At 42.5% G+C, this 25,449-nt stretch overlaps 1 protein-coding gene across 3 annotated transcripts in view; it reads right to left on the reverse strand.

The window, feature by feature from the left end:
• The window catches only part of SLC25A13 (solute carrier family 25 member 13), a 229,505-nt gene that overhangs the window by 94,081 nt on the left and 109,975 nt on the right, over positions 1 to 25,449 (reverse strand). For all 3 annotated transcript variants that reach the window (XM_024990984.2, XM_024990983.2, XM_010804017.3), the window contains one exon: positions 16,314 to 16,453. In XM_024990984.2, the coding sequence (XP_024846752.1) occupies positions 16,314 to 16,453 (140 nt within the window). The remainder of the gene's footprint in view (positions 1 to 16,313; positions 16,454 to 25,449) is intronic.

Raw genomic sequence — 25,449 nt, forward strand, 5'->3', positions numbered from 1 at the left:
AAACCAAATCACTTCTGTTCGAGTCCAAAGACACGAGGAAAATAAAAACTAGAATGAGGCTTGGTAGGCTCAAAGAGGGCTTCCTTGGTGGCTCAGATGGTAAAGAACCTGCCTGCAATGCACGAGACCTGGGTTTGGTTCCTGGGTTGGGAAGATCCTCTGGAGGAGGCCAAGGCCAACCCACTGTATATACGTGCCTGGAGAATCCCCATGGACAGAGGAGCCTGGAGGGCTACAGTCCACGGGGTCACAAAGAGTCGAACACAACTGAGCAACTAAGCACAGAACAGCACACGCTCAACGATCTGGCCAAACCCTGCTTAGGTGATGCAAGTGATCAAAGGAAAACCAGTTAAAAGGACATTAACCTCTCCCCAAAGAAGAGAGAAAAGTTCTTAATGGTAACGTGGTTCACAAACACGTGATGTAACAACAGATTGAAAAGGGTGGTTCTGTTCCGGAAGATGCTATTCCTCTACATTACTGGTGGCTGGGGGTGGGTGAAGCCTTTGTATGTGGGCTTTTCTGTGCATTCCTACCCTCTTTCCACCAGATACTACAGCCCCTTTCCAAGGCCACGGCAATCAAGAATGTCTTCAGGGAGGGCCTTATGTCCCAACTGAGGACCAACGCTCTAAAATTAGGAATTGGATGGTACGTGGGTCAGAGATGGCCAAATTGAGGCAGTGCCGCTGGATGTATGTTTTAATTCGTATGATCTATGGATAGAGAGCCCAATCTTAAGATCTGTTTTGATATTCCCGGAGATAAGTGTATACACACAATAAAACACAGCCTCCCATCAGAACCCAGCGTGTGCCATGTAGGAGGTGCATTCCTTCTGCAGAGACTCTTCCTCACAACACTCTGCCCATTTCCCAAATGGGCCCTTGGAGTGAGATCTCATCTCGATGAAATGAAAAGGCATCATGGATAAGGGTTTTGAGGACCTTAAATTGTCTGAAGTTTAATAAACTTTATTAGATGATAATGAGGAGTTAATAAATACTGAAAATGATAGAAGCTGGAGTGAGAACATGGCAGGTCATTATTCCCTTACCTTTACTTTTGTGCAGTTTGAAAGTGTCTACAATAAAACCTTTTTAAAGACAAAACAACAGTAAGAACCAGAGTTCTAATTCTATTGAAAAGCCTCTTTTCAGTTACACCATCTGCCAGTGCTGGCCAAGCCCATCCCTGCTGGAACTCTTGCTGGGACCTAATCTTTCTAGTGCCTCTTCCACTCACTCCTTAAATGGGAGGCACCCATCAGCCCTCTGTCCTCGGGTCCTAAATCAACTCTCCTCTGCAAAGAACTCCCCTCCGCAAAGAACTCCCCTCCCTAGGTCTTCTTTTAAGACCTCTCATGGGTCTTGATTCCCAGATCCAAGTGTCTCACTCCTATCTTCTGCACCAGAATCCCTGACAGCTTAGAGAATCTACCCATGGGGTATCTTGTAAAGGCCACAAAACTCCACGTCACTCAACATGCTGTTGGGTGTCCCCCACCCAGGCCTCAAATCTTGTCTCTCTCCTGTGTCCCAAACTTCATTATTAGCATCTTGTTTTCCTGGTCATCTACCTGGAAAACGGTCATTTTCAATTCTTCAAGCTTCTTTCCCTCAGAGTAAACCAGTTACTAAATTAAGTCACTTAGACCTTTGAACGTTCACTCAAATGCATCTTCTCCTTTTCATTCCTGACATCACACATTCAAGCCCTCCTCAGAACACGGCTCAATGGCCACCATGAGCCCAACTTTTCAGTCTAGCGCTCTCTCTGATCTCTGCATGCCCCTTGCACACGTCAACAGCTGCCTTTAAGCATCTCAAACCTGACTCCTACCACCTCTGCCCGAACCCTTTCATCATAAAGATCTGTCTCCAAAGCAAGACTCTTGAGACACTACAAGGCGTTACTCTCAGCCTGGTCTCCAGTACCCAGGCCCAGCCCAGCCAGACCTTCCACACACCCAGGCCTTTGTCCACACTCTTTCCTCCGCCTGGCACAGACCGTAGCCTTCTTCTCTAGCTCCTGAAATCCTCCTACTTGGTAGCTCAAATGCCACCACTTATGTAAATATAACCAGGCCTCCTAACTGAAAATAACTGATCTGATCGCGTGGTCTCCTGCGTGGCCCTCAATTATAAGACTTGTCTTATTCCATCCTACATTATCATCAGTTGTTTGCATTCCTGTCTTTCCCCCACCTTGCTGTGCCCTGCTCATCCTCCTTGCGGAGTGGGCAGAATGCTTTAGATATAGTAGGCACTCAATAAACCACAGACGTATCATCAGTGATATGAAATTGTATAAAACCAATTGAGTGAAGAAATTACAATGTATTGAACAAAAAGGAGTCCTCTGTACAAATGTCTCCAATTTATGAGGAAGGATGAAACCAACTGTTAAACACCCTGTAGTGAAAAATGACCACAGTATGTATTCAATTGGAAGTAAATGAACAGAGTCTTTGAATTGCCAGACCCACTGCTAAAACTATCGTAAGCCAAGATTACTCTCGACAATACCAGAACGGGTGTTCAGTTATTTACCACTCCCCCTAGTTTACAACTAAAGTAGTCTTGGGGATCCTCAGATCATTATACCCAAAACAGTATCACTTTCCCTGGCCGCTCCCCCTCCTCAGAGAGCAGGAAGCCACCACGTTGTGACCAACCTGTCCGGAATGTTGAACTGGGAAATGGACACCCAGCTGGGGGCTGATGCTCCCGTTACAGGACGGGGGTGCACTGGTAACGTGGACGAACACCGTCACCATGCACTTTGGTGCTCAATTAATTGTAAGCAGCAGGGACCCCGCAATCATTGGGGAAGAAAGCACTTTCAACCCTAACGGAGAACTTGAGAATGCATTTCCAACAGTTCTTAAGAGACTGGGAACACTATAAATTCCATGAAAAACGTGAAGGCAGATCATGCAGTTCTCTATTAATAGTAGGAAATAGTAAAAATGTTCAGCTATGTGTTTCCCTAAACTTAAAAGTAGCTTACTGAAGATGGGGCCGGCCTTCTGAAGAACATCTGTTTATGTCATGACTGTTTCTTGCTCTGGGTAAGGAAATGAAAACTATTACCTGAAACAATAAAACAGCAACAGTAACAGCATTTCGTGAGCATGCATCACCTGCCAGATTGTTCTAAAGTACTCTGTAGTAATAGACTCATTTAATGTTCACAGCACCCCTCCGATTTAGGAACCGCTCTTAACCTTACTGCAGCAGATGAGGAAATGGAGATCTCACTGACAGGACACAGCAAAACCGGACTTCAAGCCCAGGCGGTCCCACTGCCCTCACCTTGCCCCTCACACCACACCAGACTGCATGGGAGCCTGGGTGGCGCTGCTCTCAGGAACTGGATTACAAAACACTCTTTGACACTTTGGAGTCTTCAGAGTTATGAGAGGATGAGCTTTCAATTTGCTTTTAAATTATTCTAAGGCCCTAGATTTTTCTGTTGCCAACTTTCATGAGAAAACAAGATAGTTTCCGAAATTTTTTCATTAAGGCTGAAGTCTTTGATGTGCTGGCGATTGCCACAACGGTCTTCCTAACAACAGCGGAGAACCTGGAAGAGAGAAACCACGTCTACAAGGCCTTCTCCCGGCCGTGCACACAAGCAGAAGACTGAGGGGGAAAAAGATCAGTAAGGAGGCCTGGGGCAGCTAACACAGGGCCTCTATAAATACTGAACTCAAGAATCAACGACCTTTGAAACCAAGCCAGGCTCGCTACTTGCGGCAGAGGAACTTCTAAGTTCTCCTCTGACACCTCTACAGCTGATTAAGGAAAATGTAGCCCTATTCAGTGAGGGCTGGACATATCTGAATCCGAAAGGGTAAGGCTGGGATGGAAAGCTTTTGGGATGCATGGTGTGCAAAGCATGGGTAGCTACTGGTCATTTTCAAATGCAAGGGGCCAGAACGGATCAACTCGCCTTGTGTGCGGGAGAGGGGAGAACAATGGGAGAAGCAATAGTTACATTCAAATATTTAACGGTTTAAAGGACTAACAGGTAAAAAGAAGTTAGACTGCCTCTCTGTTTTTTACAAAAGAAAATCGGTGGAGAGAAAATAAAGGGATCAGGTTTTGGCACAAAGCATAGAGGTATTTAATCTGCACAACTATTCAGCAATGAAATGGGCTACCGTGCAAAACAGCAGGTTCCCAGTCACTGGAAATATCTGTTCAACTACCAGCTGAGAAACACATGTCAAGGAATTTATTTTGATTTAGCTTTATTTAATACAGGGGGTCGTGGAAGCAAGATGTTATGATGATAAGAATCTTAAGTCTGGGACCGGAATGGGCAGAGCTCAAGTCTCAGTCGTGGTACTCCAAGTTGGCAGGACTTAGGGAGCACCCAGCAACACCATGCCGTACAGGGTGGTAAAACTAGACGTCGTGTGCAATAGGCACTTCATAAAAAGGAGCGTTAATTTTGGTCAAAGTGAATGGTTTAAAACCCTCTCCAATCCCTTCCAATATAAGTACTCTGGAGTCTTTAAAAAAAAATCCCTAGTAAGGAACAGCGGTTCTGCTAAATTATTCTGAACCAGCAAGAGGGACAGAGAGATGAAAACCAGTTAGGGCAGAGGGCGACAGAAACAACTGAAGGCCTGAACACGTCCTCCAGGCTGCGGGCTCTGCCAAGAACTTCAGAGACAGTACTTCATTCGAGTTTCACAATAATCCTGTAAAGTAATAACATCTTCATCTCCCAGAGGGACCTGAAGCTCACGGAGGTTAAGTTACTGGTCCAAAGTCACAGAGTGAGGAGAAAGCCAGGCTTCGCTCTCTACACCAAGGTATTACCAGATTCCAAAACTGAGATTTTAACTACTAACTTACGCTGCCTTGGGCAAAAGCTTAAAGGGGGATCATAAGTGATGTGGACAGATAACTAGAAAAGAGATTTTTAAGAAAAGTTTGGGTGGTGATTCATATCTAAAAATCAAACAAGAGTTTCTAAAAGAATTCTCACCTTGGAGAATGGGAGAATCTGCCACAAAAGAAAATGCTTCAGGGGAAAGAGATGAGGTCGATGACAATGAGGGAGAAACCTGGAGGGAGATGAGCTTAAGTTATAAACAAAAGTTAAGCAGAAACCAAAAAACGTCAGAGGCACATGTGGAAATATAAATCTGGGAAATGCAGACAACAGAATTTTAGAGGAAAAATGCCCCCAAGAGACCATGTTTACCGTTATTCAGTGTAGGTTATACTTCAGGGACAGTGCATTTTCCTACTTCACCACCTCAATAACCTTCTAAGGAGGGGCTGCCCGTCACCTCCATTTTGTAGCTGGAAAAACCAAGGAAAGGCCAGCTGGGGGCCGCATGACACTAAGGATGAAGCTGGATGTGCAGCGGGGTGGTCTGGCCCCAGAGCCGTATTCTTAACCTTCGCAGACTTCCTATTCCTTTTAGGGGAAGGCCTATAAAAACCACAAGGAAAAGGAAAAAGAAAAAAAAAGTTGTACCAATGGATGAGATCATCCTAGGATACACAGAAAGAGTGGGCAGATGACAAAAATAGAACCAATACCTATAGGAGTACAGACGATAAATCTGAGGGGCCTGAGACCCTGTGGAAAACCCAGAGAGCTGGGGTGAAGACAGCTCTACGGAGAAAGAGGGCTCTTATCAGTAACAGGCCACGGGGTGCTTCCTAAATGCTGCTGATGGAGCCAGGAGGGACTGTGCAGAGGAAGGGGGCTCCTTCATCTAAGGCCAGGGGGCCGCACCAGCACACAGCTGGGCCGTGGCCTCTAAGGCGGTCCTACCCCTCCGTGTGAAAGGAGGCTCCCTTTTTCTTTACATTTGCCAGTGAACTGTTTTTTGTTCCCTGTCTTCTGGGGCATAATGATTAATGGACTCGCCTTCTCCTCTAGCAGCTTCCAGCAACTTCAACACAACCATCAGAATGCTATAGGAAGTGGGGAAAAAATCAAACGCTTCAAAACTGCTGCTGCTGCTAAGTCGCTTCAGTCATGTCCGACTCTGTGCGACCCCATAGACGGCAGCCCACCAGGCTCCGCCGTCCCTGGGATTCTCCAGGCAAGAACACTGGAGTGGGTTGCCATTTCCTTCTCCAATGCATGAAAGTGAAAAGTGAAAGTGAAGTCGCTCAAAACTGCTAGCTGTACAGAAATACACTTATACAGGGCTTACACCACTTTTGGCTTAACGTTCATGCTTCTAACAGTTCAGGCCTGTCATTTCCTTAATAATTTCCAATTGGGTATATTTTGAATGCAGAAACTCTCTCTACTTCTATTCAGAGACATAAGTTTGTGTTTCAACCTCAACAATGTATCAGGAACCAAAGAAGCAGGGAGGGGGGAGCACAAAAAAAGACCCCTTTCATTTTTTGTGTTTTGTACAGTTTTGAAATTAAAAATAAATATCTAAAACTTTAATAAAAACAGGGACTATCAACAAGGATTTGTATCAAATTTATACTGTTAAAATCAAAAAAACTCCTTTGGAAAGTGTTGCTGTAAGAATTCTGAGGAAAATGCAGGTTAATTATTTATGAAAACGAGGAATAAAAAGGTGTAAAGAAGGTTTGCTTACAAAATATGGTATCATATTTTGCTCAATTTCAAATAAATTCTATGTTACATCAAGTATCAGGACCTGTACCGCTTAATATGTTAAGTATCATTTTCATAATCCTGTGCTAACTCAGAGGAAAAAAATTCTAGTTAAAATAAAAATCCATATATTTTTAAACTGAATCAAAAAGAGAATCTGGCACTGGAGCAGGTAGAGAAAGCAGCTGTTCCCACTGCAACGTTTTTCTGTGCTGCCCACATTCAGCCTAAGCAGTCAGACTTCCAGAGTTTGGGGTGAAATTTTATCCCCATTTCAATGGGTGGGGCCTCTAATTTTAAAAGTTGTCTTAAAAAAATTAAAATTAAAAAAGGGTCTCAAGAAGCAGTAATTATTTGGCATGTAGCATGTGGCACTGCCCACACAGCAACACCTTGGCGGCAACCAAACAGAGAGCTTTTCCATCTCAATTTCCTGGCTCTCCTGATTCAACGTTAAACCTCACAGTGGGTAACAGCTGTATGGTGTGTTCATTTTCACCAGGATGTTACTGTAAAAGCTTGCACAACAGGCCACTCCACAGAACAGCAAGCTGACAAGCACCACGGACACAACAGCACAATGAATTCTGATTTCCTTTGCCCAGAGAGCAGAAAGTGCAGAGTGAATGAGATGAGCCCTGCATCTAAGTCTCCAAGTGACCAGGCTTTTCCCACACCTCTCATTACTCATTGCCAAACCAGCGGTGGTTGCTATTTGGACACAAACCACGATCTCATCTCTTAGAAAAGCTGAGAGCGAAACGACATTAGCTACACCTTTACTCATTATTTCATCTTGGATCATCAAGGGGTGCTGTATTTATGAAGCAGGACCAAAGCCGTATGGCAGATCCCATCTGGTCCAACTTAAAATCAACATAAAGACCACATGCGTGTTAAAAATGCAAATATAATCGTGGTCTCTGGCTACTAAAGATCCATGGTCTAGATATTTTAATTAATACAGATGGCAAGCTGGGGGAGCCAGGGGAGGCACACACGGCTTGGGTTACTCAATCCTAAGCAAAGACGTGGTTACCGGTTCACTAACTGGTTGAAACAATCGTGGCTTCAGCAAGTCCTACTTACAAAGGATTATTTTTTGTTAACACCTGAAATGCTCTTTCAGTTCCAAAGCTTGAGAACTTGATGTTGCCGAGGTTGAAGGTTATGTTTCTTTTGTTTGGTGATGTTAGAGTAGCAGCAGGGGGAACAATTTCTTTTTTAACAAGATAGCCCATTGTGTTGAAAGTTTTGCCTTAAACTAGTATACTTGCCTGGAGAATCCCAGGGACGGGGGAGCCTGGTGGGCTGCGGTCTATGGGGTCGCACAGAGTCGGACACGACTGAAGCGACTTAGCAGCAGCAGTAGCAGTATACACTGGGGCTTCCTTGGTGGCTCAGACGGTAAAGCATCTGTCTGCAATGCAGGAGACCTGGGTTCGATCCCTGGGTTGGGAAGATCCCTTGGAGAAGGAAATGGCAGCCCACTCCAATATTCTTGCCTGGAAAATCCCATGGACAGCGGAGCCTGGTAGGCTACTGTCCATGGGGTCGCAAAGAGTCGGACACGACTGAGTGACTTCACTTATGTATACACTGACATACACAGTCACAAACCTACGATGAAAAACATCTGATTAGGAGCAGAGAACCTCTGGCCTCAAGAAGGACTTGGGAGCTGCCAACTTCCAGAACTCTGCTCTCTAGGACCAAAATGCCCATTTTACACAAAAGACTTGGGTTGATCTGTATGCCATGCTGACCCATAAGCCAAAATACTGGTCAATTTGATTTAACAAAGAACCAAAATTGTTCAGTTGTTATTTGCATGAGTGTATCTTTGGCATCTAACAAAGTTATCTTGGGGCTTACGTGATCTGAAGATAAAAGCTTTTAGGAATATGAATGGCTGATCTGGGACACACGACACAGCTCTGAACCCTAGGCTCTAGTCCTAGCTCCACCAACTATGATTCACCTCTCCTGATGTCACGGTTCTTCTGGTAAAAGGAGGGCCTGAATAATGTGATAGACACTCATACCCTTGTGATGAGGGCTTTCTGCTGGGTCAGGTAACTTCATTCCTAAACCCTATGTGACGAGACAACATTAGAAAGAATTATTAGCCCCACTCTCTCCCAAGTCAGCTGTCCCATTTCTTGGCTAACGAATGGAATCCTGACACTAATATCTGGTCTCTCTACCAATTTAGAGCACTGCTAATTTCTGAAAGACTCCTCTTCCTACAGCGAGAGGAGGAAGGCCTCTAGAAACAAAGAAATGTCCTGTCTCCGTGAAATGAAGGAAAGAGAATTTTCTTGGAAATGCCCAGGTGTGTGGGGCCATCAGTAGGGCTCCTATGAGACCCTAACTCCAAGGAACTGATGATGAGGTGGAAACAACTCAACCGCACACAAGTCACTAGTGATTACGTGCAAAGCGCTCCTAACAGCCCTTCATCCACATGCCCTCCACCCCTTCCCCCATTGCCCCCAACCTCAGTAAATCACCACCGTCCTTCCATTTGCCCAAAGCCTAAAATACAGGAGAGAACTATGAGTTACATATATGCGTACCTGTCCCCATCCTAATAAATCACCAAGCCTGGCCAGGTCCATCCCTTTAATTTTTCTTGAAATCCACTCATCACTGTTACCAACTGTTTTACTGGAAAGTGGCCATCTGGTCTCCCTCTCCCCATCATAGGACTCTCCATTTCATTTTCCACACAACAGCCAGAGTGATCCTTCTGAAACACCAACCTCATCATATCTGGCTCTCTGAGCTCCTCATCAACCTGAGGATGAGACCTGAACACCAGATTCTGTGCTTTTAAACAATCAGGGTTTTGTCATCTAGATCAACGTTTCTCAGTGTGCAGCCCTCGGACCATCTGGGACGTCACAATTCAGGATGCTTGTCTGAAAGGCAACTTCTTAGGCCCTATCCAGACCTACTGAATCAAACTCTTGTGGGGACAGAGAGGCCCAGGGTACAGCCTTTTTAAAATAATCACTTCCGAAAAAAAATTATACAAAATTTGAAAACACTGCTAGAGATTTAGGAAAATTAAAACCAACTTGTGTTCCACCTGTCTCATCTTGAACAAATTCAGAAAACTCCATGCTTCTATGTGCTCATCTTTCATACAGAGACAATAGCCGCGGCACAACACCTAAAGTGACTATAAAGACCAACAAAAGCCAAAGCACTTGCCAAGTTGGAAAATGCTATAGGTGAAATAGTTAACAAGCAACAGCTTTCTACTTAAGTATTTCACAATGGGGAGCAATCCAAGATACTCGGAGACAGGAGCTGTTAGAAACTCCTATGTGCAGATTACTTTTATTTATTTATTTATTTTTATTATTATTTTTATTTATTTTTTATTTTTAAACTTTACAAAATTGTATTAGTTTTGCCAAATATCAAAATGAATCCGCCATAGGTATACATTTTGTAATTCAGTTCAGTTACTGACTCTTTGCAACCCCATGAACCGCAGCACGCCAGGCCTCCCTGTTCATCACCAACTGCCAGAGTCTACCCAAACTCATGTCCATCAAGTCGGTGATGCCATCCAACCATCTCATCCTCTGTCGTCCCCTTCTCCTCCTGCCCTCAAGCTTTCCCAGCATCGGGGTCTTTTCAAATGAGTCAGCTCTTCGCATCAGGTGGCCAAAGTATTGGAGTTTCAGCTTCAACATCAGTCCTTCCAATGAACACCCAGGACTGATCTCCTTTAGGATGTACTGGTTGGATCTCCTTGCAGTCCAAGGGACTCTCAAGAGTATTCTCCAACACCACAGCTCAAAAGCATCAATTCTTCAGTGCTCAGCTTTCTTCACAATCTAACTTTCACATCCATACATGACCACTGGAAAAACCATAGCCTTGACTAGATGGACCTTTGTTGCCAAAGTAATGTCTCTGCTTCTTAATATGCTGTCTAGCTTGGTCATAACTTTCCTTCCAAAGAGTAAGCATCTTTTAATTTCATGGCTGCAATCACCATCTGCGGTGATTTTGGAGCCCTAAAAAATAAAGTCAGCCACTGTTTCCACTGTTTCCCCATCTATTTGCCAGGAAGTGATGGGACTGGCTGCCGTGATCTTAGTTTTCTGAATGTTGAACCTTAAGCCAACTTTTTCACTCTTCTCTTTCACTTTCATCAAGAGGCTCTTTACTTCTTCTTCACTTTCTGCCATAAAGGTGGTGTCATCTGCATATCTGAGGTTATTGATATTAAATATATACACATGATTATAAAACACTATCAAAAACTAACTGGAGGGGAATTCCATGGCAGTCCAGAGGGTAGGACTTTGTGCTTTCATGGCTAGGACCCAGGTTCAATCCCTGGTTGGGAAACGAAGATCCCACAAGCTGTGCAGTGAGGCCAAGAAAAGAAAAAAGTAACTGGAAACAACAGTAACACGCACCCTACTATGGTTTTATCATCATATCTGGCAATTCACGGGCAGGGATCAAGAATTCTGAATGTCCAATAATGCGTGACTGTACATCCCCATTAGGAGACATGGCCCCTCCAGGAACAGAAACTGACTTCATAGCCACAGCCCTGGAGACAGTGCAGTGGAGCCTAAGTGGTCCTGGCACCATATTGTTTGATTCCTCACACATCTGTGATCTTATGGAAGAAGTTAAGCTCCAGAACAGTTGTTCTGCACTCTTTTGGGATATTCCTTTGGGAACCTAATGAAAGCCATGAGCATTTCCCAAAAAAATAACTATCTGAAAATGCAAAATTTTACCTTAGAGTCTGTTTATTCTTTTGCATATAATAGGGAAGAATGATCATTACCTCTCAGGATATTGGGGATGCTATTATCAGAAACAGAATATTTTCAAAAGCACTTCATAAATTACAAAGATTGTTACTAGTATTCCTTTTTTTTTTTTTTTTGAGTGACTCTCACTGCCAACTCTACAGAATTATCTGGCAGAGAAGCTTAAGGGCCTTCCTTTCACTCTGTGCTCACAGTAATGGATTTCAGCAGATACGTCTCCAAAGAAAATATACAAGTGGCAACAGGCACATGAAAAGATGCTCAATCACACATGAGATACTGCTAAGAGACTAACGTAAAGGCCTTAGTCTCCTCATCTGTAACATGAGGCTGTTAACTACCTTATACGGGTATCTGGACTTCTAATTTTGTACTTTGGACAGGTGTTGTAACCAGACTCTGAAACTATTGGTTTCGAATTGACACCTGCCTTAAGGGTTTATGTTACAAACCTTCAATTTGTTATAAAAGAGCACCTTCATCGGGTATACACTGTATATCTGTTTGCAGTTGTGCCTTTTAAGCTGTAGAGCAGAAAAACACAGGAATGACGCCCAGATTTGTACACTGTGTCTCGAAAGTTGTCATTCCCTCTGCACCTCTGAGTCTTTTGCACAAAGCCTCTTGAAAAATCCTACATCCCCAGCAAATATTTCTTGAGTTGGGTGGATTGCTCCATGCAAGTAACAATCACAGAAATACTTCCAAACAAGATATTCTATGCTAATATCATTTATGAACAGGAGTTCCATCAGGTACAGGATACAAAAATTCCTCTGAACTGTTTTCTAAATATACTGCTTTCAGTATATTAAAAATCCATTTTTCAACTCATAATCATAAAATTACAGCTTTGCCCTAAGAGCTGAGAGGAAAGAGATGTTGGAAATGCATGTAGACTATTCTAAAATCCACACATATATACCCATAAACAAAACTATATTCACGGGCTTCCCTGGTGTTCCAGTGGTTAGGAATCCACTTTACAATGCAGGGGACACAGGTTCAATCCCTGGGCTGGGAAGATCCCACATGCCATGGAGCAACTAAGCCCATGTGCCACATTTACCGAAGCCTGCACACCTTGAGCTGGTGCTCCATAACAAGAGAAACCACAGCAGTGAGAAGCCGGCACGCTGCAACTAGACAGGAGTCCCCACTCATTGCAACTAGAGAAAGCCCACACAACAACGAAGACCCAGTGCAGCAAAAAATAAATACATAAAACTATACTCACATTCACACACACACCATCACTCATGCAGTTAACTAGAGATGATAGAACCAGGCATAAAAAACCAGCAGCAGTGGAGGCAACAGTCTCAAGGATGGGGTAACAGGGCTGTAGCCAAGCTTCCTTCTGAAATCCTTCCCTGTCTTGAGGAACAAGACTAGGCAGGAGGCTTTGCATCTCTGCCACTTGCTTCAATGGTATCATTTAGATACAAAGTAGAAATGAGGTTTTGTACTTTGTATCTAAATGATACAAAAAAAGATTGAAGGCAGGAGGAGAAGGGGATGACAGAGGATGAGATGGTTGGATGGCCTCAGCATCCATGAGTTTGAGCAAGCTCCGGGAGCTGGTGATGGGAAGCCTAGCGTGCTGCAGTCCATGGGGTCTCAAAGAGTTGGACACAACTGTGCAATGGAACTGAACAAACAAGGCAAATTTAGTTCAAAGTTTCTCAAACTGATTGACCCCTTTATGCCAGAAAACAACATGCCAGCTCAGCATTCAACCCACGCCCGTGACCAGCGCCACCTCAGACAATGCCCGGATGAGCCCGTGAACACAAGGAGTCCTCACAGCCACATGGCGGCCTGTGACAAATGCACACCCGCTCCCGCGTGCTAAAATATTTTTTAAATGAAGGGGGAAAGTAACTGCCCTCGCAAAGAACAGCACTGTCCATTGGGCACAAACACAAGCACTTATATGAGCACAGATCACACACCAGAGCGTGAGGCTGAGTTAGCTGAAACCAATCCAAGCTACCATCTGGGACCTCCAGGCTCCTTGAAGCCACAAGCGCTTCTCAGCGGACCCCACAGTTGCTCCTCTTCCTCCTCAGGTGACAAGCAGGGACATGCATGGTGGCAGTTCTTTCAAGACCTGGGCACCAGCCAGGGAGCTGGTGCTTGTGTTTCTATAACCTGCCCCAGAGCAGAAAGGCAGGGATCATGCTTAACACAGCAAGAGCCCTAAAGGTCACTTACATTTTAAGGAGTTCCCTTAATCCAGAAAACAGTCCAAAAGGACAATCAAAGTATTTAAAGTTGAGGTCATTCAGAAAAGACTTCAAAGGAAGCGTCTGAGTGGGGGCAGTGGGAGAGAGACCCAGTGGCAGACGTCTAAACTGGTAATGCAGTGGCATTTATATTAAGTCTGTCATGACACACACATTAATTCTTTGAAATCTGGGCCTGGAGTGGAACACAAAAGCAAGGCCCGAATTATCTACCTAAACCATCTTAACCTAGTCAAAGTTTAGCACTTGTAATCTCACTATGAAGTCAAAAGCATCCCATGAAGGACACCGAGGGATGAGCGCATTCACCATTACATAGAGAATGGAGTCAGACACGAGCGAATGCCTGCAAGCTGCAGCTGCAAACCTGGTCAGTAACCCCTGAGTCATCTCTCATCTTTGACTCTGGCTCGTCCGTATCTCGAGGAAGGCCCAGAAAAATCTGCGTGGCTTATAGCTGACTCATGAGTCCACGTAATTGATACTTGCTTAAAGGGAAAGGTGATCATCCTTACTATTGCTAACATCCCATTAAGCCTAAAAGTTAATTAGGCTGTATTCCATAAAGTCAATTGAAGGCATTTGTCTCAATAGCATTATCGCAATTATTCCTCATCAAAACGAACCCCACCTCCTACTGCGGATGATGTCTTGCGTAAACAACAGCACAAACCTAACAACTCACAGGCCATCTCCACCTGAGTTACGTAAGCAGGTTTATGTTTACACAGAACTGCAACCAGGAATTCATAGATATTAACATGTTTTTTTTAAAAAATACAAAGGCATGTATTTAATAAATCTTGTTTTACATTTTCAGAGGCCAGGAAAATAAAAGCAAACTAAAAAGTGTAACAAATTCTATATATCATAATGATGCATGTAAAAGTCACAAAGAGAAAGCACCCAGGAGAGTCAGCCAGTTATAAATGCTGGTGCCTAAGAATGGAGCCCACAAAATGCTGACTGAGTGGTTACATGGCACAGCACGCATGCGCCCTCGGGCCCTCCCCTCCACCCAGCAGCTGTGCTTCTAACCACTCCTCAGGGTTCCGGCAAGGTCTCAGGAATACAGGAAACAGGCATCACGAACCCACTGCCATACCCACTGCTAATGTTACTAATAACAGAAGAGAAGGTGGCTTGAGGAGGTGGATGGGGCGGCGGGTGGGATGAAAAGGTGATGAAAAGTAAGGGAGCTGAAAACCTCCAGTAAAAATAAACCAATAAGCCATGACAATGCCATATACAACATGAGGGTTATGGTCAACACTGTAATAACTTTGTTACCACATGTAACTACATGTTACTAGACGTATCATAGTGGCCACTTCCTAATGTATCCAAATGATAAACCATGTATACAGTACACCTACAACTAATGTAACACTGTACCTTAACTACACTTCAATTAAAAAAAGAAAAAGATGATCTCCTTAGCAAATTTTTCCTGAGGACCCGGAATTAAAACACAGCAAACCAATTATTTTAAACAAGTCTTTTAAACGTTATGTCAATATTTACTAATATATAAATAAAATCAAATTGTTAGGGAAACAAATGCATAAAAATCTGAAAGAGTGGTTTATCACATAGACCTACATATTATACAGATATTGATCTCTATCAGAATTAACACCATCTTATGCTTTGGGAGGAAAACTCAATGGTGTTATGAGTCTTCTGTTGGCATCATCAATGGCCCATTGAAAGCACCCCAAAGGGGGAAGTGAAGAGCAGAGGCAGGAGGGACTGGACTGAGGGGCATGCCAGAAATGCAGACAACTCCCGCAGAGCTGAACGCCAGCTATGGATAGCATGTGCCCTGAACAGTGTTTCTCACACTTAGCCGCACAACAGAAATGCCTCAAAAGACTCCAAGTGCCAAGCAAGCCCTCTCTGCCCTTCACCCCAGATACAAACACACACCTGACTCACAAAATCTAATCTCTAGAGGTGGGGGACCAAAACAATAATAGTTTTTAAAACTCCCCAGGTGATTCCAATATGCAGTCAAGTTTTAGATCCAATGTCTTGTCTATAAAACGCAAATAATTCTACAGTTAGATGCTGGTGACAACATCTGTCCATTTCTAAAGGGATAACAAAATTATTAAGTAAGTAGTAGTGGAACCAGTCATAAGCCAAGAAGTCAAACTCGCCTGCCAATGCAGAGGTAACAGATGCGTGTTCAATCCCTGGGTGGGGAAGATCCCCTGGAGTAGGAAATAGCAACCCACTCCAGTATTCTTACCTGGAGAATTCCACGGACAGAGGAGCCTGGCAGGCTACTGTCCATAGGGTCACAAAGAGACACAACAGAGTGACTTAGCACGGACACAGTAGTGGAACCAGTCATAAGCCCAGAGTTCAGGTTCCAACTCGCCCCTCCTGATTTATATAACCTTTCAGCAGATCACTTAATTTCCAGGGTCCTCAGAGTGTATTCCATTTAAGCATGAAATGGTTCCAGGCTGTATCAGAGCCTGTTTAACCCTATAGTTTCTACATACTAATGAAGAAATACTTCCAAATAGGATGGTTTGGCCAGGGTTAGCAAATTTGGATTGGGATCCTAGTTTTATTTATTCATCCATTCTTTTTAACCTTTTACAAGAGCTGGACTCACCAGTAAAAACTGAGTGAATTCTGCATATGTCAGGTGTCTTTTTCTTTCTTTTCCAAAGTGTAGTTGCACAAATTCTGAATCCCAGTTAAATGGAATATGTTGATGAATTGTGGTCTGTCCAAAAACTTGCTTAACATCCTCTGAAGAAAGAAAAAGAAAGGTTGATTACAACAAACCAGATTAAAACAAAGCAAATCAGGTACCTCCTTCTAAAACCTGTTATTAAATGCATATTGCTATGTTTTTCATATAAAAAGGAACTCCACTTTAAAAACACAGATTTTAAAGTCATGGCAGAAATAGATGCAGGAGTCTAACAGACTAGAAGTAAATAATCCCATCCAATAAAACAAAAAAAATCAAGAAGTCACACACACATAAAAAGGCCTACAGGCAGCAGCAGGCCAGCATCAATCAGCTAAATCTTGTATCATCATCTGTTTTGTTTCAACAAATATTATTCTCTAGGCACAGAAAATATAAATCAGTCTTCAGTGGCAAGAAGCACACATATTCATAAAGAAACACTGAGAACACGATACAACTCTTAAATATAGCCCTCCTTATCAAGCCGTTAAAATGTTTTTGAGGACTTGGAAGTCAGATATAAACCTTTAAGCATATGTTAAACAGCACTAAGACTTGAAAGAGTTTTAAAACCTTCCACTGTTCAGCAGGCCACACTTGAAGGCAATGGGAAAAAGAGCCAACAGTCCAATCCTTTAACTTTATCCTGAACACTCTGACTTGACACATACTGACCCTCTTTTTAGCCTCTACTATGGGATTTCCCCAGTAGCTCAGACCATAAAGAATCTGCCTGCAATGCAGGAGACCCAGGTTCCATCCCTGGGTCGGGAGAAGGAAATGGCAACCTACTCCAATATTTTTGCCTGGAGAATTCCATGGACAGAAGAGCCTGGTGGGCTACAATCCATGGGGGTAGCAAAGAATTAAACAAAACTGAGCAACTAATACTTATAAATAAAAAAACTTAAAGACAAAACTGTAAGAAGACTGGCAGAGAACAGAAAAAATGATACAAAAAAAAAACAACTCTACTTTTCTAAAGCTTCATGATTTTATTTACTAGTCTCCCCACCTTCCAACCAGAGTGTATGCTTGGAGGGTACAGGGACACAAATTACATAACTGGATTTGTCCTGGCCTTCACATCTTTAAATATATCTACCAAACCTGCTCACTTTTATGAGCAAACTGTGCCTGCTACCTTGTTTTTCTTCCCCTTTGCAAAGATTTTAAAAAAGAAAAAAAGAAGTAAATTCTTTAGTTCTCTAAAGGGTGCCAAAAACTTTGGCATGTATTTCCACTGATTCCCCCAAATTTCCTACTTCCAACCCCCCTTACACCCACAAGTTTTTATTCCATGCTTTTAAAGTTTCCAGAGAGTTGTAAGTCTTGCCATGAAGACACACTAGTGCTGCCATCAGCATAAGATTGGCTGTGTATTTGCATGCAGGAAGCAGTAAAAATCAGAATTATGCCGGACATGAATTTTATAAAAGATGGCAGAAAACCTCAGGCTGGCCCTGATGAGGACAATAAAATAAAAACTTTTTAAATGTAACCCTCAATTTCTTTGCATTTATTCTGTTTCTCTAGGAAGAAAAAAAGAGAGAGAGACAGAGGAAAAGAGAGCGAGCCAGGACATAAGAAAATGAAGTGAAACTAGAATTGAGATTTAAGAACTGGGCCACTGGTGGCTCAGTGGTAAAGCATCTGCCTGCCAGTGCAGAGACATGGGTACGATCCCTTGTCCAGGCAGAGCCTACATTCAGTCAGTTCAGGTCAGTAGCTCAGCCGTGTCCGACTCTTTGTGACCCCATGGACTACAGCGTGCCAGGCTTCCCTGTCCATCACCACCTCCCGGAGTTTGCTCAAACTCATATCCATCGAGTCAATGATGCCATCCATCCATCTCATCCTCTGTCATCCCCTTCTCCTCCTGTCTTCAATCTTTCCCAGCATCAGGGTCTTTTCAAATGAGTCAGTTCTTCGCATCACTGTCTTTTCAAATGAGTCAGTTCTTCACATCAGGTGGCCAAAGTATTGAAGCTTCAGCTTCAGCATGAGTCCTTCGAATGAACACTCAGGACTGATTTCCTTTAGGATGGACTGGTTGGATCTCCTTGCAGTCCAAGGGACTCTCAAGAGTCTTCTCCAACACCACAGTTCAAAAGCATCAATTCTTTGGTGCTCAGCTTTCTTTATGGTCCAACTCTCACATCCATACATAACTACTGAAAAAACTATAGCTTTGACTAGACAGACCTTTGTCAGCAAAGTAATGTCTCTGCTTTTTAATATGCTGTCTAGGTTGGTCATAGCTTTTCTTCCAAGGAGCAAGCGTCTTTGATGTGACCAAAAGAAAGAAACCTTTTAATCTATAAAATCTATTAAAATCTTTTAATCTACATTGTTAATCTATAAAAAATGTTTACATACAATAATAAAATTTTAGAGAAATATACAAACAAAAATGACTTTTTAACCACTTTTCTGCCAAGCCGGAGAAGTAGAGTCCTTTCTGCCAACCATTTTGATAAAATAATGGTCAATGAAATAATCATAGGATAACTATCAAAAATGAGGTCCTTCTTTTTCTTGATCTCTCCCTCAATGTCCTATAGGAAGTAATGAAAGATGTTAACTGGAATCATGGGCGGATGGAAAATAAGTAAAAGCCATAAAGAAATGATGTCTCTGGAGAACAAAAAGTCCAGCACTGCAGACCTTGAGGAGGTTAGTGATACAGCTGAAAAGCCAAGCTCATGATGAGAGTTTTGTGTGCCGTAACAGAAGACTTCAATGGCACCCCACTCCAGTACTCTTGCCTGGAAAATCCCATGGACAGAGGAGCCTGGTAGGCTGCAGTCCACGGGGTCGCTAGGAGTCGGACATGACTCGGCGACTTCACTTTCACTTTTCACTTTCATGCATTGGAGAAGGAAGTGGCAACCCACTCCAGTGTTCTTGCCTGGAGAATCCCAGGGACAGGGGAGCCTGGTGGGCTGCCGTCCATTAGGTCTCACAGAGTCGGACACGACTGAAGCAACTTAGCAGCAGCAGCAGCAACAGAAGACTTCAGGGCTGACAGGACATGAGATCTGTGTGCTGTGCTGTTTTTGTATTGTTGAAGTCACAGCCCCTAGAACCTTAAAAGTGACTACTTTGTGACCCGTGGACTGTATGTAGCTCATAGGCTCTCTGTCCATGGGAGTCTCCAGGCAAGAAAACTGGAGTTGGTAGCCATTCCCTTCTCCAGGGGATCTTTCTGACCCAGGGGTCAAATCCAGGTCACCTGCACTGCAGACAGATTCTTTACCATCTGAGCCACCAGGAAAATGAGGTGGTGGCGTAATATAATATGACTTCCATCCTTATTAAGAAGAACAGGTTAGGACACGGACATGCAGAGGAAGACCACGCAGAGGAAGACACAAGGAGAGGACTATCATTTACAAGGAGAGAGGCCTCAAAAGACACCCATCATGCCAACACCGTGACCTTGAACTCTTGCCTCTAGAAGTGTAAGAAATTAATTTCAGTTGTTTAAGCCACCCAGCCTGTGGCACTTTTTTACGGCAACCCCAGCAAACTATTACAAAGAGCAACAGGAACTTCCTGGCAGTGATGAGGAAAATCATCCTCCATATCTTCTGCCAGCATGAGCAAGATGAGAGACATTTACAAAAGCAGACATGTTATAAAAAACGGTGTATCAGCTGGATAGTCAAATCAATTAAATGTAGCAAAAATGTGTTTTAGGTTAAACACATGCAAATTAAATGTGTTAATACAAAAAAAAGTAACAGAAGATATTAACCTGACATTGGCATATAAAGCTAAGGCATTTTTTAAAATCCATTTTAATATTTATATGCTATAGAAGTATAAATTAAATAAATTTAGGTTACTCAAAACTTAGTTTAAAATGCATCTCATATGTCCCCTCCCTTTTGAACCGCCCTCCCATCTCCTTCCCCATCCCACCCCTCTAGGTTGATACAGAGCCCCTGTTTGAGTTCCCTGAGACTTACAGCAAATTCCCATTGGCTGTCTATTTTACATAGGGTAATGTGAAGTTTCCATGTTACTCTCTCCATACATATGTACACCTATGGCTGATTCATGTTGATGTTTGACAGAAAACAAAATTCTGTAAAGCAATTAACCTTCAATTAAAAAATTAATTAAAATAAATAAAATGCATCTCACTCTAACCAACAATCTTATTTTTCCTATAAGTAACTATCATTTACTGCTTACTAGAGCTCTGACTTGAATTCAAAACTGTGAACTCTGAACCCGAAGTACAGAGCTTTCTCCACTATTCTGTGGGAGTCTGTCTCTCTTATGCAAATGTCTGACTGAAGAATTGAAATCTCATCCCCCTGAAGTTTAGAGCTAAATGTAATCTCTGAGACATGTTATCTCTACAGACTGTCTGTCCTACAGATCTGAACTACTGATGTGTTTTCAAAAAGATAGGTCTATATAGTATGCATAAGGATGCAGTTAGGTCTGTGTGAATATACATTTGTTATCTATCTTTTCTTTCTACATAGATTATTAACACCTTTCTACATAGAGGAGAGTGAAAAAATTGGCTTAAAGCTCAACATTCAGAAAACGAAGATCATGGCATCTGGTCCCATCACTTCATGGGAAATAGATGGGGAAATAGTGGAAACAGTGTCAGACTTTATTTTTCTGGGCTCCAAAATCACTGCAGATGGTGACTGCAGCCATGAAATTAAAAGACGCTTACTCCTTGGAAGGAAAGTTATGACCCACCTAGACAGCATATTAAAAAGCAGAGACATTACTTTGCCAACAAAGGTCTGTCTAGTCAAGGCTATGGTTTTTCCAGTGGTCATGTATGGATGTGAGAGTTGGACTATAAAGAAAGCTAAGTGCCAAAGAATTGATGCTTTTGAACTGTGGTGTTGGAGAAGACTCTTGAGAGTCCCTTGGACTGCAAGGAGATTCAACCAGTACATCCTAAAGGAGATCAGTCCTGGGTGTTCATTGGAAGGACTGATGCTGAAGCTGAAACTCCAATATTTTGGCCACCTGATGCGAAGAGCTGACTCATTTGCAAAGACCCTGATGCTGGGTAAGACTGAAGGTGGGAGAAGAAGGGGATGACAGAGGATGAGATGGTTGGATGGCATCACTGACTCAATGGACATGGGTTTGGGTAGACTCCGGCAGTTGGTGATGGACAGGGAGGCTTGGTGTGCTAAGGTTCATGGGGTCACAAAGAGTCGAACACGACTGAGCAACTGAACTGACATAAATTAATAATAAAGACTATATTTTTCCCATCTGGTTCTCCCCCACGCCTGCACCATGGTGGGCATAGAGCAAATAAATACTCACTAAGTTGTGGCTGAATTTAACTGAAGAAGAAAAGGTTTATAACGGTGTAACAGGTTGAGGACAGTGATATTAACCTTTTGAGGCACTACAGTTTCCACCCTACTGAAGTCACTTCATCAATCATATCCTAAGATTTTAGTGAAGTGCATAAGGGTCTAACCGGGCTTCCCTGGTGGCTCAGTGGTAAAGAATCTGTCTGCCAATGCAGGAGGTGTGGGTTCAATCCCTGGTCTAGGAAGATCTGCTACAGAAGGAAACGGCAACCCACTCCAGTATTCTTGCCTGGATAAGCTCATGGACAGAAGGGCCTGGCGGGCTACAGTCCATGGGGTCTCAATGAGTTGGACATGGGTGGGGATTGACCCCCCCACACACACACATAAGAATTATCAGTCTTGCTTACAGAAGTCTTCAGCCCCTCGCCTAGGCTGATACAAGTGGACTAAAGAAGCTGCATTTTAATTAACATCCTACATTCTTCTAGGACTTCCCTAGTAGCTCAGCAGTAAAGAATCTGCCTACAATACAGACCCTGGGTTTGATACCTGGGTCAGGAACGTCCTCTGGAGAAGGAAATGGCAACCCAGTATTCTTGCTTGGGAAATTCCATGGACAGAGGAGTCTGGCGGGCTATAGTCCCTGGGGTCGCAAAGAGTCAGACATGACTTAGTGAGTGAACCACCACCGTGTTTTTCTAATTTAAGGGTCCAGAACCTCATTTTGAAAAACATTGTCCTAACGGGCTATAGAAGGGTTTAAAACCCCAGACTGAAACAGACCAAAGATATGAAAGGAAAGAGGTAGGAAAGATTTTTCAGAAGAGCTAATGTAAGGCAGTCAGTGTACACATCGACCACTTGGAGACCCCGGAGAGAGGCAGGTCGTACAACCCGGTGAACAACATTCACATCCTGGCTTTTGTGGCCCGTGTTGCCTGGAGCTGGACAGTGTCCAAACTACACGGGCCTGAGAACGGTGTCCATCTTCAGTTCTCCTCTAACATGCTGGCCACTTTAAGACTGCCAGCTGTCAGCCAGCCCGCCCAGGTGGGAGCGCTGTGCCAGGTCCTGCAGGCTGGAGGAGGGCCAGAGAAGACACAGTGCTGACTCCAAGGCCAATCCACGAGAAATAACTGAACAGCACATCCAAACACCATGCTGAATTAAGGGCTAAAGGGCCAGGGTTCCTTGCAGCAAGGAAACACAAGTTTAAGGACAGATGCATTTACAAAGTAGGAGAGAAAAGGCTTCCTGGAGAAGATAAAACTTGATCTGGGTCCTGAAAGTTGTGGAGGATTTATTCAGATGAATCTGTGAGGGAGTTTCTCAGTAAAGAGCAACAGCATGAAGAAGGGTTCCTTTCTTTTGAAGTGAATTAAGGGTCTAATCGGAATACTGAGGATCAAAGCCAGCTAGTGTCACTGAGACAGGACAGATCCTGGCTGAGGCACTTGATAGATGCTGGCATCACTTGCCAGCAGCAGGTATTATTTTTCAAATCCCAAGAATTTGATGCAACATTTGTGGTGAAAAAAAGGTCACTATGGGAAGAGCAGTTGGTCATGGAGTGCTGCAGGAAAAAAAGAAAAAAGACCTGGAGTTTTTTATTATTTGGTACAATCTCTACAAAATTTCTTTTTCACTCTCCAAACTTACCTAACAGAGGTTTGTGTACTAAAATATTGTAAGATTACCAAATTCTAGTTAAACAAACCAAATGATACGTGCAAGAGGGAAGAAGGACTGTGGACAAAGGAAAAGTAGCAAGGTTTCTATAGTCATTTTCAAAGCTAATCAACTCTTAAGAAATTAAAGTATTAAATCTTGTCAGTTGGGAAAATTCACACTTTTTCTCTGAAAATATTTTATAGATACCTAAGTATTTGAATAGTTCATCCTGTTCCAATAAGTCACTCTGGGGTATTGGTTTTCTTGGCCTTGACATTTTCCTGTGCATTTATGAATAGGAATACTGAAAAGCCCAAGGGTCACACTGAGTTCTGAAATTCCTTCCTCACTTTGGAAGACACTGTAATATCATCCCTGGTTAATATCCTTTTCTTCTTTTAGGAGACTCAAATCAGTTTTTCATTTAACATTTGATTAAGATTTCCCCATGCCTTGATGAGGCACTGAGAGGTAACGGTACTCCTTCCATCATATAGCTGGAAAATGAGAAACTAAAAACCAAAATGATTTTCAAATTCTGCTCTGTTCTCTTGCTTTCATGGAAAATTCCATGAGCTTTACCTTGAAAGACTCTAGCAGGCTATCTTAGGACCATTCCTCTCATTAAACCTTTACCATTTGAGCTTTCTAAACCTATCATCCTAACTTGTAGTTCTGGAAAGGAAAAGGGAAAATATTTTATGCTTTTTGGTTTCTTATTTGGTTCAGTGAAATAAATACATATATACATACATACAGATGATTGTAATTCATAACATACCAGCTAATGGCTTTCAAATAGCATTACTTGGCAGATTCATTACTAACTTAAAAAAACTAGGTGGTCTCTCCCCAAAGTACAAGGTCTTAAAAATCTTACCCCCAGGTTGAGCCCATATAGGCAAAGAAGCAAAACTAAATTAGAAGTGAAATATAAATGAAATCAGAAGTGAAGTGAATTATAATTGAAATATAAATATCTAAATATTAGATCTATATTTTGGATATTTAAAGTCATAGTTTTCTCAGCTCAGTCACTCCTTCTGAAAGTAAAAACAAATTAGAATGCTTATCTCTTAAAGTATAATCATTGTTATTGCAATATGGGCCAAACAAACTATGTTTGGAAGATCTAGAGTTCCCATAATATCACCAAATAATGATGATACTATTTAAAGCAAGACTTTACCAAATAAGCTCAAAGAGCCTTTGAGTATATTTTGGGGGACTCTGCTTCCAACACAAATGTTTCTAGCCTAAAAGTCTGCTGCATTTTTTTTTAAGATCATAAAAAGACAATTACAAAGTGATAATCACTTCTTTCCTAAATATAATCTCAAAAACTCAATCGATTCCCCTCAATATGTTTCCCAGGATACACAGTATGATTGTAGTGAAAAAAAGAGCTGTGATTTTTAAAAGATGGGTCATAGATGACATGACCTTATATTCAAGGTCCTAAGGAATCCACTAAAAAACTCTTTGAACTAAGAAGCCCAGCATTGTTGAAGGATACAAGATCAATGTACAAAAATCAAATGTACATTTCTATGTACTGGAAGTAAGCAACCCCAAAAAGAAATTAAGAAAACAATTCAATTTACAATAGCCTTAAAAGGAATAAAATACTTAGGAAAAAAATTAACAACAAACATGCAAAACCTATACTCTAAAAGCTATAAAACACTGTTGAAAGAAATGCAAGACGTAAATAAATGGAAAGACAGTCTATAAACAGGAGGACTTAATACTCTTCAGATGATAATACTCCACAAAGTGATAGATTCAGTGTAATCCTTATCAAAATTCCAGCTACTGTCTTTCTAGAAACTGACAAGCAAATCCTAAAATTCACATAGAAATTCAAGGGGCCCAGAATAACCAAAACAATCTCAAGAAAGAAGGACAAAGTTGTATTTCAAATTTACCTCAAAGCCACTGTAATCAAGACTATGTGGTACTGGCATAAAGATAAACATACAAGACAAATTGGAAAAGGAATTGGCAACTCACTCCAGTATTCTCATCTGGAGAATCCCATGGACAGAGGAGCCTGGTGGGCT

This window comes from Bos taurus, chromosome 4, assembly GCF_002263795.3.
Source record: "Bos taurus isolate L1 Dominette 01449 registration number 42190680 breed Hereford chromosome 4, ARS-UCD2.0, whole genome shotgun sequence".
Taxonomy (NCBI): Eukaryota; Metazoa; Chordata; class Mammalia; order Artiodactyla; family Bovidae; genus Bos; species Bos taurus.